Source organism: Capra hircus, unplaced genomic scaffold, assembly GCF_001704415.2.
Source record: "Capra hircus breed San Clemente unplaced genomic scaffold, ASM170441v1, whole genome shotgun sequence".
Classification (NCBI taxonomy): domain Eukaryota; kingdom Metazoa; phylum Chordata; class Mammalia; order Artiodactyla; family Bovidae; genus Capra; species Capra hircus.
In genome coordinates this window covers 1-12,392 of record NW_017189558.1, presented here as the reverse complement: position 1 = coordinate 12,392, position 12,392 = coordinate 1, and the positions used below count along the sequence as shown (strand labels likewise).

The 12,392-nt window shown below is 38.4% G+C and overlaps 1 protein-coding gene across 1 annotated transcript in view; it reads left to right on the top strand.

Annotated features, from left to right (window-relative positions):
• The window catches only part of LOC102182583 (multidrug resistance-associated protein 4-like), a gene marked incomplete at both ends in the record, with an annotated part of 59,161 nt that extends 49,980 nt beyond the window's left edge, over positions 1–9,181 (top strand). Inside the window, 2 exons of the mRNA XM_018044465.1 lie at positions 6,640–6,798; positions 9,092–9,181. Coding sequence (XP_017899954.1) covers positions 6,640–6,798; positions 9,092–9,181 — 249 coding nt within the window. The remainder of the gene's footprint in view (positions 1–6,639; positions 6,799–9,091) is intronic.
• Between the last annotated feature and the right edge of the window lie 3,211 nt (positions 9,182–12,392).

Below are 12,392 nucleotides of genomic sequence, written 5' to 3'. Positions count from 1 at the left end.
CTCCAAGAGTCTTTAATTGAAGAATGTGGGCTTACTGATACTGGTGACACTCTTCACGGGCAATTGGTAAAAACCCTTTGGTTACCCAGAAAAGACATTCAGACTATAGTTTTCATGACTGAACTGCAGGATAGCCAGAGCCAGATTTTCTTTGAGTTGCCTTTTTCTCTTTTGGGGGCCTGTGGCCAGGCAGCCTGTGGGATCTTAGTTCTCTGATGAGGGATTGAATTCACACCTCCTACAGAGGAAGTTCGTAGTGATGCTTTCTAAGGCCCACTTGACTTCACATTCCAGGATGTCTGGTTCTAGATGAGTGATCACACCATTGTGATTATCCGGGTCGTGAAGATCCTTTTGTACAATTCTTCTGTGTATTCTTGCCATCTCTTCTTAATATCTTTTGCTTCTGTTAGGTCCATACCATTTCTGTCCTGTATCGAACCCATCTGTGCATGAAATGTTCCCTTGGTATCTCTGATTTTCTTGCAGAGATCTCTAGTCTTTCCCATTCTGTTGTTTTCCTCTATTTCTCTGCATTGATCACTGAAAAAGGCTTTCTTATCTCTTCTTGCTATTCTTTGGAACTATGCATTCAGATGCTTATATCTTTCCTTTTCTCCTTGGCTTTTCGCTTCTCTTCTTTTCACAGCTATTTGTAAGGCTTCCCCAGACAGCCATTTTGCTTTTTTGCATTTCTTTTCCATGGGGATGGTCTTGATCCCTGTCTCTGTCTCCTGTACAATGTCACGAAGCTCATTCCATAGTTCATCAGGCGATGGAATTCCAGTAGAGCTATTTCAAATCCTGAAAGATGATGCTGTCAAAGTGCTGCACTCAATATGCCAGCAAATTTGGAAAACTCGGCAGTGGCCACAGGACTGGAAAAGTTCAGTTTTCATTCCAGTCCCAAAGAAAGGCAATGCCAAAGAATGCTCAAACTACCACACAATTGCACTCATCTCACATGCTAGTAAAGTAATGCTCAAAATTCTCCAAGCCAGGCTTCAGCAATACATGAACCGTGAACTTCCTGATGTTCAAGCTGGTTTTAGAAAAGGCAGAGGAACCAGAGATCCAATTGCCAACATGTGCTGGATCATGGAAAAAGCAAGAGAGTTCCAGAAAAACATTTATTTCTGCTTTATTGACTATGCCAAAGCCTTTGACTGTGTGGATCACAATAAACTGTGGAAAATTCTGAAAGAGATGGGAATACCAGACCACCTAACCTGCCTCTTGAGGAATCTGTATGCAGGCCAGGAAGCAGCAGTTAGAACTGGACATGGAACAACAGACTAGTTCCAAATAGGAAAAGGAGTACATCAAGGCCGTATATTGTCACCCTGCTTATTTAACTTCTATGCAGAGTACATCATGAGAAACGCTGGACTGGAAGAAACACAAACTGGAATCAAGATTGCCAGGAGAAATATCAATAATCTCAGATATGCAGATGACACCACCGTTATGGCAGAAAGTGAAGAGGAACTAAAAAGCCTCTTGATGAATGTGACAGAGGAGAGTGAAAAAGTTGGCTTAATGCTCAACATTCAGAAAACGAAGATCATGGCGTCCGGTCCCATCACTTCATGGGAAATAGATGGAGAAACAGTGGAAACAGTGTCAGACTTTATTTTTTGGGGCTCCAAAATCACTGCAGATGGTGACTGCAGCCATGAAATTAAAAGACACTTACTCCTTAGAAGAAAAGCTATGACCAACCTGGATAGCATATGCAAAAGCAGAGACATTACTTTGCTGACTAAGGTCCATCTAGTCAAGGCTATGGTTTTTCCAGTAGTCATGTATGGATGTGAGAGTTGGACTGTGAAGAAAGTTGAACACTGAAGAATTGATGCTTTTGAACTGTGGTGTTGGAGAAGAGTCCCTTGGACTGCAAGGAGATCCAAGCAGTCCATTCTGAAGGAGATCAGCCCTGGGATTTCTTTTGAAGGAATGATGCTAAAGCTGAAACTCCAGTACTTTGGCCACCTCATGCGAAGACTTGACTCATTGGAAAAGACTCTGATGCTGGGAGGCATTGAGGGCAGGAGGAAAAGGGGATGACAGAGGATGAGATGGCTGGATGGCATCACTGACTTGATGGGCGCGAGTCTGAGTGAACTCCAGGAGTTGGTGATGGATAGGGAGGCCTGGTGTGCTGTGATTCATGGGGTTACAAGGAGTCGGACACGACTGAGCCACTGAACTGAACTGAACAGAGGGAGTACAGAATCTTAAGCACTGGACTGCCAGGGAGGTCCCCCCATTTTTTTTTTGTTTGTTTCTGTTTTTCTTTTATTTTCCTCACTGGAGTATGGAGTTCACAGACCTGTGGTTATGAGCAGTCCTTGGTGCTCCTGCATATCTCAGTCCATTTATCCAAAGTCTACAAATGTTCCTGGTTGCACAATGGATCAGTTTCAGTGGAGCTGATAACATGGAAACATATACACATTCTCACAGATACAGTTCTCACTTGTGTCCTTATATGTAATGATTTGCGTATGAGAACACCCAGAAATATAGGCACACCTGTTTTATTGTGCCTCACAGATAATGCATTTTTAAAAACAAATTGTACATTTATGGCAACACTGTGTCAAGCTAGTATATTGGCACAATTTTTCCTACAGCATTTGCTAACTTCATGTCTCTGTGTCACATTTTTGTAATTCTCACAGTATTCTGATCTGTGATCAGTGTATTTTAATGTTAAAGGCTCAGGTGATGGTTAGCATTCTTTTAGCAATAAAGTATTGAAAATTAAGGTTGTACATCATTTTAATATAAAATGCTCTTGTACACTTAGTAGACTACAATATAGTATAAACATAAATTTATTTGAACAGAGAAACAAAAAATTCATATAACTTATTTTTTGATTTTCACATGATTGAGGTAGTCTGAAACCAAATCCAAAATATCCTCGAGTTCTGCCTGTATACACACGTGAGCCACATATATACACACTACAATCTGTCTGTGGGCACAGAATGGCCCATCTGTATTATACAGATTAGGGTTTAAAATAAGGCACAAAATGTCCTGAGAAACCTGTATTCAGGTCAAGAAACAAGAGTTAGTACTGGACATGGAACAAGAGACTGGTTAAAAATTGGGAAAAGTGATCTAGTTTCATTCTTTTACAGGTGGTTGACCAGTTTTCCCAGCACCACTTGTTAAAGAGATTGTCTTTACTCCATTGTATATTCTTGCCTCCTTTGTCAAAGATAAGGTGTCCATAGGTGTGTGGATTTGTCTCTGGGCTTTCTATTTTGTTCCATTGATCTATATTTCTGTCTTTGTGCCAGTACCATACTGTCTTGTTACTGTGGCTTTGTAGTAGAGCCTGAAGTCGGGCAGGTTGATTCCTCCAGTTCCATTCTTCTTTCTCAAGATTGCTTTGGCTATTCGAGGTTTTTTGTATTTCCATACAAATCTTGAAATTATTTGTTCTAGTTCTGTGAAAAATAGCGCTGGTAGCTTGATAGGGATTGCATTGAATCTGTAGATTGCTTTGGGTAGTATACTCATTTTCACTATATTGATTCTTCTGATCCATGAACATGGTATATTTCTCCATCTATTAGTGTCCTCTTTGATTTCTTTCATCAGTGTTTTATAGTTTTCTCTATATAGGTCTTTAGTTTCTTTAGGTAGATATATTCCTGAGTATTTTATTCTTTTCATTGCTATGGGCACGGGGATGATCCAGAGAGATGATATGAGGTGGGAGGGGGGTCCAGGATCAGGAGCTCATATACACCCATGGCAGATTCATGTCAATGTATGGCAAAACCAATACAGTATTGTAAAGTAAAATAAAAATAAAATTTAAAAATAAAATAAAATAAAAAAATATTGGGAAAAGAGTGTGTCAAGGCTGTATATTGTTATTCTGCTTATTCAACTTATATGCAAAGTACATCATGTGAAATGCTGGGCTGGATGAAACTCAAGCTGGAGTCAAGACTGCCGTGAGAAATATCAATAAACTCAGTTATGCAGATAACACCAACCTTATGTCAGAAAGCAAAAAAGAACTAAAGAGTGAAAGTGAAAGAGGAGAGTGAAAAAGCTGGCTTAAAACTCAACATTCAATAAACAACAATCATGGCATCCAATCCTATCACTTTGTGGCAAATAGATGGGGAAACAATGGACACAGTGACAGACTTTATTTTCTTGGTCTCCAGAATCCCTGTGGTCAGTTATTGCAGCCATGAAAGTAAAAGACACTTGCTCTTCGGAAGAAAAATCTATGACAAACCTAGACAGTGTATTAAAAAGCAGAGATATTACTTTACCAACAAAAGTCCATATAATGAAAGCTATGGTTTTTGCAGTAGTCGTGTATGGATGTGAGTGTTGGAACGTAAGGAAGGCTGAGCGCTGAAGAATTGATGCTTTTGAACTGTGGTGTTGAAGAAGACTTTTCAGAGTCCCTTGAACAGCAAGGAGATCAAACCAGTAAATCCTAAAAGAAATCAATCCTGAATATTCATTGGAAAACTTATGCTGAAGCTGAAGCTCCAATACTTTGGTTACCTGATGAGAAGAGCCAATTCACTGGGAAAGACCCTGATGGGAAAGATTGAAGACAGGAGGAGAAGAGGATGACAGAGGATGAGATGGTTGGATGGCATCACTGACTCAATGGACATGAGTTTGAGCAAGCTCAGGGAGATGATGAAGAATAGGGAGGCCTGGCGTGCTGCAGTCCATGGGGTCACAAAGAGTTGGATGTGACTGAGTGACTAAACAACAACAACAAAGTATCTTATAGACATTGTATTATCTTTGTAAGATAATAAAATTAGCTAAACCTGCTTTTTCTTATGTTTAATCTCTTTAAAGGTAAATTCTGCTTTGAAATGCCATGATTGATTTGACAGACTAAGATGCAAAACTTTAGATATTCAAATCAGAAAATATGAAAATTTCCAAGAATTCTGGTTATATTGCTCAGAAAGATTTAGTTGTTCCATTTAAAGCTATGTGTTTTAAAATTTTACTGATTTACAAGTGATCAAAAGCATGTCTTACACTGTCATCAATTCCAGATTCTAAATAGAGATGAAATCATCACTTGGGAAGCTTACCTCAGGCAATTTGCAGTTGGGCTTCCCTGGTGGCTCAGACGGTTCCATCCCTGGGTCAGGAAGATCTCCTGGAGTAGGAAATGGCAACCCTCTGTACTATACTTGCCTTGAGAATTCCATGGACAGAGGAGCCTGGCAGGCTACATTCCATGGGGTTGCAAAGAGCTGGACAAGACTGAGTGACTAATACTTTCTTGTACTTTCAAACTCATTGATAAAAAAGGCCAGTTTCTACATACATATTTGAATGAAGTTTTATTCCTTACCAGCATTTAACCTGCACTGTATAGATTCTTTAACTTTATTGTTAGTCATTTAATTTCTCTCTGCTTTGGTATTAATAAATAGACTGACATGTCATTTTTTTATTTTTCCAAAATTCAATTGTAGATATTAATTTTTAAATAAACTACCTTTTGTGCTGCTCTGATGAAAGGTCTCCTGTAAATAATAAATTTTCTTTGTGTTGTTTTTAATCTCATTATGTGCATTTTGTCTATTTTATATTTTAATTTGTTTTAAGATAGAATGTAATTAAGATATTTAATATCAGGAAGTGATTTCAGTTTTGTACCAAAGAATAAGTCCTCTTAAAAGATCCCTGAGAAAGTGAGTACTTGTTTGTGTATAACACTTATGACTTGTTGACATCTCTGTAAAGTTACCCATGTAATTCTCAAGGTCAGATTACCCAGGCAGTAGGAATAAACCTAATTTAAAAACTGACTTCTTATGCACCACTTAGGAGACTGCTGTTTTTTCAATGCCAGCAGATTTTTTTTTTTAGTTATCTTCTTGCTTTATTTATGAATGTTAATTACACACATACATACACATGTAAACACATACACCACACACAATACATGTCTCCCCCTTTTAACCTACCACATAATGGATGCTATGTGATAATCACAGAAAACAAACAATTTTTAGCATATTAAGCATTCCTTTGGGAAACCTGACTTCCCTGGTGGCTCAGACGGTAAAGCGTCTGCCTACCTACAATGCAGGAGGCCTGGGCTCAATTCCAGGGTCAGGAAGATCCACTGGAGAAGGAAATGTCAACCCACTCCAGGTCTCTTGCCCAGAAAATCCCATGGAGGAGCCTAGTAGGTTTACAGTCCATGGGGTCAGAAAGAGTTGGACATGACTGAGCGACTTCACTTTCACTTTCAGGGAAATCTGAATAAAACTACATAAATAAAACTGTAAGAAGGCATAAAAATCACTCACATTTATATTACATATGCTTGGGTTGATGGTGGTCTCAAGAAGGGACACTTGTAAATATCTGCCATTTTTGGTTGCCACAATTTGGGGGTTGCATCTGTTATCTAGTGGGTAGAGTTCATTGCTACTGTCAAACATCTTACAATATGCAAGATAGTCCCCAGATCCCCCAACAATGAATTATCTGGACCCAAATGTCATCAAGACCATGCTTGAGAAACTATAGACTACACTTTATATATAATAAAACTTTGAAAATTAGTCTTCAACAAGCAGGGTTTAATTGCTCTGGGTCTCTTTACAGCGTGGCATTGTGGGAAGAACAGGAGCTGGAAAAAGTTCCCTCATCGTTGCTCTCTTTAGATTGTCAGAACCTGAAGAACCTGACATTTGGATTGATGGAATCTGGACAACCAACATTGGACTTCATGATTTAAGGAAGAAAATGTCAGTTGCACCTCAGGTATGCATATCAGAGCATTCTCACACGTTCTTTTAATAAGGTATATAAGTTTAATTGCTTTTAATTTGATTTTTATTTTCAAGTTACGTGAAAGGGTTGATCCTTATTTTCCCAATAGAGCATATTTTTAGCATCAGGTATTTTCAACAGACATTTTCATTGGATACCATGTTTTCTTTGTTCATTCATTAGTTCTGTGTCCATGTGATTTAATAACTTACTGAGATAGGTTTCTGGACTCAGTCTTCCTCAGTTGCCACAATTTTATCCACTGATAACCACATAATTCTGAGAATAAAAGGATAAATGGTTTGTCTAGCACTGGAGAGGTTCCTATAGGGAAACATGACTTTTAAGTGTTTCACAGATAGAGTTTTGCTGTGGGAAATGAGGACATCTTTTCAAAGGTGATAGTCTCCTTGGAAGACTTTCTGTGAAACTGATGAGCTTTGAGAATTACAGGGTATATAGATGCTGGGGAGACTTTGACAGTTCATCTATTAATAAATAATTTTCACCAGGGAGGCAGTATAGAATAGTGAGGTAGAGCAGGTAACCAAGAAGTCTGTCTCTATGTACCTCAGTTTTCTCTGTCTGTTTTTTTAAATTTAAATTTTATTTTACTTTACAATACTGTATTGGTTTTGTCATACATTGACATGAATCCGCCACAGGTGTACATGAGTTCCCAATCCTGAATTCCCCTCCCACCTCCCTCCCCATATCATCTCTCTGGATCATCCCCGTGCACCAGCCCCAAGCATCCTGTATCTTGTATCGAACATAGACTGGTGATTCATTTCTTACATGATAGTATACATGTTTCAATGCCATTCTCCCAAATCATCCCACCCTCTCCCTCTCCCTCAGAGTCCAAAAGTCTGTTCTATACATCTGTGTCTCTTTTGCTGTCTCGCATACAGAGTTATCATTACCATCTTTCTAAATTCCATATATATGTGCCAGTATACTGTATTGGTGTTTTTCTTTCTGGCTTACTTCACTCTGCATAATCAGCTCCAGTTTCATCCATCTCATTAGAACTGATTCAAATGTATTCTTTTTAATGGCTGAGTAATATTCCATTGTGTATATGTACCACAGCTTTCTTATCCAGTAATCTGCTGATGGACATCTAGGTTGTTTCCATGTCCTGGCTATTATAAGCAGTGCTGTGATGAACACTGGGGTACACGTGTCTCTTTCAATTCTGGTTTCCTCGGTGTGTATGCCCAACAGTGGGATTGCTGAGTCACAAGGCAGTTCTATTTGCAATTTTTTAAGGAATCTCCACACTGTTCTCCAAAGTGGCTATACTAGTTTGCATTCCCACCAACAGTGTAAGAGGGTTCCCTTTCCTCCACACCATCTCCAGCATTTGTTGCTTGTAGACTTTTGGATCGCAGCCATTCTGACTGGTGTGAAATGGTACCTCATTGTGGTCTCGATTTGCATTTCTCTGATAATGAGTGATGTTGAGCATCTTTTCATGTGGCTCCTCCAAAAGTTGAACAGGAAAAGTTATTTGAACAATTTTATTATGACCCAGTCATAATGGGTTTCAGGTCATCCTGACTTTGCAGTCAGTAGTAAGGAGGCTCTGTGAGGCGGGTCATCCTGATGCACAGGTGAGAGAATGTGGGGATCAGGTTGATGTAGAATCCAAGGAGATCTCTCCTTGGACAGAGATGCTGCAGACCCCAGGAGCTGACTTCTCTTTGCACGTGTGAGGATGTTCCTTTCACACAAATGGAGAGATTCCATATCCTATAAGACTGATCAGTGGAGAAAAGAGCCTACTTTATTCTTCAGTGCCAGTGTATAAATATTTAATGGTTTTGCTTTGAGGCACAAACCTCAACTAATCATGCTATTGATATTTCCCAGTCACACTAAGATTGATAATTAATTTAAGTAGATTTTGATGTAAAGTTTCTCCAGTGATTATATCCTCAGTTTACGTGTGTGTGCTTAAGCCCATGGTCCCAGGAAGCCTTTTTTTGTTTTGTTTTTTAAAGAATCAAGTCCTCCTTTCTCTTCTTCAGGTTTTCTCTTAAGATAAAAAACTTCTTCAACATTTTTTTCTTCTCTTAATGTTCAATAGTCTGGAGGATATTTTGTAGCACGCTGGAAAGTTATTTTATAGATAATGTTTTCTAAATATATATTTGCAATTTTATTATTAATAATTACATTAAATTTTGATGTTTTATATTTTAATTCTGTTCTGTAAGCATTGGGATATAATGTAAAGAGGTTAAGGTAATAACATTCAGCATTTTGGGATATTTAGGAACCTGTTTTATTCACTGGAAGAGTGAGGAACAATCTGGATCCTTTTAATGAACATACAGATGAGGAACTGTGGAATGCCTTAGAAGAGGTAATTTATTAATATTAAATATCAGTATCCATGCGTGTACATTTAGAGCACTGCAGGCAATTAAGAGGAGCTTAACAGTTTAACTGACTTTGTTTACCTTCTAGAAGAACATTGATGACATGTGTACATTTATAATGTTTATTAATTGATGATGATGAAAACCAACAATATAATGCCATGTTTCCATCTTAGCTTTTTTCCTTAAAACCTTGAATGACTAGACACATTATCTTGTCCTTTGCAGAGCACTAAATTAGACATTAAAGTTGTGGGATCAAATTCTACTGGTGATCTAGTGATGTAATTACCCTCCAGTGTTCGTTTTATTCCTCTGGTCTTAGGGAACATCTACTAAGTGGAGAAAATAGTAGTTTTTCATTATTAACTGAAAGATGTGAATGAGATCAGGCCAATAAAATGAGGAAGTTTCATAGTAAAGTGTCTATAAAAGTATATTTTTATAGCTGGAATGTGAGAAGAAGACAGAAAAAAGAGATTCACGCCAGTCATGTCTGACTCTTTGCAATCCCACAGACTGTAGCTTGCCAGGCTCCTCTGTACATGGACTTCTCCAGGCAAGAATACTGGAGTGGGTTGCCATTCCATCCTCCAGGGGATCTCCCCAACCCAGAGATCAAACCTGAGTCTCCCACACTGCAGGCAGATTATTGTCTGAGCCACCAGGGAAGCCCTGGAATGTGAGAATGATTATTTATTGGTGATTATGTCATTTTAATGCTGAAGCATGACTGCAGGTAACAGAACCCTGGAGAATGTGCTGAGCTTTTGTATGGAGAGGTTCATTTCTTGAGAATTTTCTGTCATTTGTGTCATGTTTCCCCTTGCCCCACTTCTTTGAATTCCCTCACCCTTGCATGAAACATTTTTGACTGTTATCTTGCTGTTTGTTTGAATATTTATTGCAAATTATTTTGTATATTTTCCCTCATTTTACAAGTTGATTCTACTGAGGGCAGAAACTCTAGACTTCTAAACCACAGATAGTCTTTGAATTTTTCATAGGACCTAGCTCAGTCTTTTGGTTCTGAAAAGTAAGCACGCGCATTCCTATACACTAACAATGAAAGATCAGAAAGAGAAATTAGGAAATAATCCCACTACCATTGCCAACAAAAAGAATAAAATATGTAAGAATAAACCTACTTAAGGAGGCAAAAGATAAGTACTCAGAAACTGTAATTTACTGACAAAGGAAACCAAAATTGACACAAACAGTTGAAAGATATATTCTTGGATTGGAAGAATCAATATTGTGAAAATGACTATACTATCCAAAGAATCTACAGATTCAATACAATCCCTGTCAAATTACAAATGGCATTTTTTTCATAGAATTAAGGCAAAAATTTTACAATATGTATGGAAACACGAAAGATCCTGAATAGCCAAAGCAATCTTAAGAAAGAAAATATGAAGCTGGGGATTAGGTTCCTGATTTCAGGTTACATTATTAAGTTGGCCAAAAAGTTCATTACATACGATATTATAGAAATACCAAAATGAACTTTTTTTGACAAATTCAGTGCAGAGCTACAGTTGTCAAGATGGTATGGTACTGGCACACACACACACACACACACACACACACACAACAAAACAAAACAAAACAGAAATATAGATCAAGGGAACAGTACAGAAAGCCCAGAGATAAACTCACATACCTATGGTCACCTAATCACCTAATCTATGACAAAGAGGGAAGAATATAGAATGGAGAAAAGACATCTCTCAATAAGTGGTGCTGGAAAAATTGGATGGCTACATGTAAAAGAATGAAATTAGAACACTCCCTAATACCATATTGGAGAAGGAAATGGCAACCCATTCCAGTATTCTTGCCTAGAGAATCCCGTGGACATAGGAGCCTGGTGGGCTGCTGTCCATAGGGTCACACAGAGTCAGACATGACTGAAGTGACTTAGCATGCATGTATGCATTGGAGAAGGAAATGGCAACCCACTCCAGTATTCTTGCCTAGAGAATCCTGTGGGCAGAGGAGGCTGGTGAGCTGCTGTCTATGGGGTCACACAGAGTCGGACATACTGAAGTGACTTAGCAGCAGCAGCAGCTAATACCATATACAAAAATAAACTCAAATGGATTAAAGACCTAAATGTAAGACCAGATCCAATAAAACTCTTAGAGAAAACAAAGGGAAAACACTCTTTGACATAAATAACTACTAAATTTTTAATTGCTCTCTTCATTTCAGAAAAGTGTGGCATAGTTCCTTAAATTTTTTTCATTACAAATCTGAGTAATTGTTTGTGTTATTTTGAATTGATGTATTTTTCATTTAGTGTTACCCTTACAGGCAAGCTCTGAAATCTGTAATATGTAGATGAACCTTGACTGTAAGCAGGCGGTCATACATTTCCAGCCAGAAATTCTGGTTTCTGAAGGATGTCAGCACTGAGTCTTTACACACCCACCTGGCTTTCTAGCAACATGAGGATTTTGTTTTCCTAAATCAGGCCAATTGCTTTACCTTTTCCTGCCCCAAAAGAAGTGCACCTCTGATTTCATTTAAGTCTTTGAGTCTGTAGTGAAATTCTAGAAGAGAAGAGAGGAGAGCAGTTAACTATCAAATATAATAAAAGATAGGATGATCCAATGATCTTGCTGAAGAATGCTGAAGAAGCTGCAGTTGAAAGTGAAACAGGAGAGTGAAAAAGTTGGCTTAAAATTCAACATTCAAAAACGAAGATCATGGTATCTGGTCCATCACTTCATGGCAAATAGATGGGGAAACAATAGAAACACTGAAAAACTTTATTTTGAGGGTCTCCAAAATCACTTCACTTGGACCACAGCCATGAAAATAAAAGACGCTAGCTCCTTGGAAGAAAAGCTGTGACCAACCTTGACAGCATATTACTTTAAATGTTACATTACTTTGCCAACAAAGTTCCATCTTGTCAAAGCTACGATTTTTCTAGTAGTCATGTGTGAGTTGGACTATAAAGAAAGCCAAGCACCGAAGAATTGATGCTTTTGAACTGTGGGTGTTCGAGAAGACTCTTGCGAGTCCTTGAACTGCAAGGAAATCCAACCAGTCCATCCTAAAGGAAATCAGTCCTGAATATTCATTGGTAGGACTGATGCTGGAGCTGAAACTCCAATACTTTGGCCACCTGATGCAAAGAACTGACTCATTGGAAAAGACTCTGATGCTGGAAAAGATTGAAGG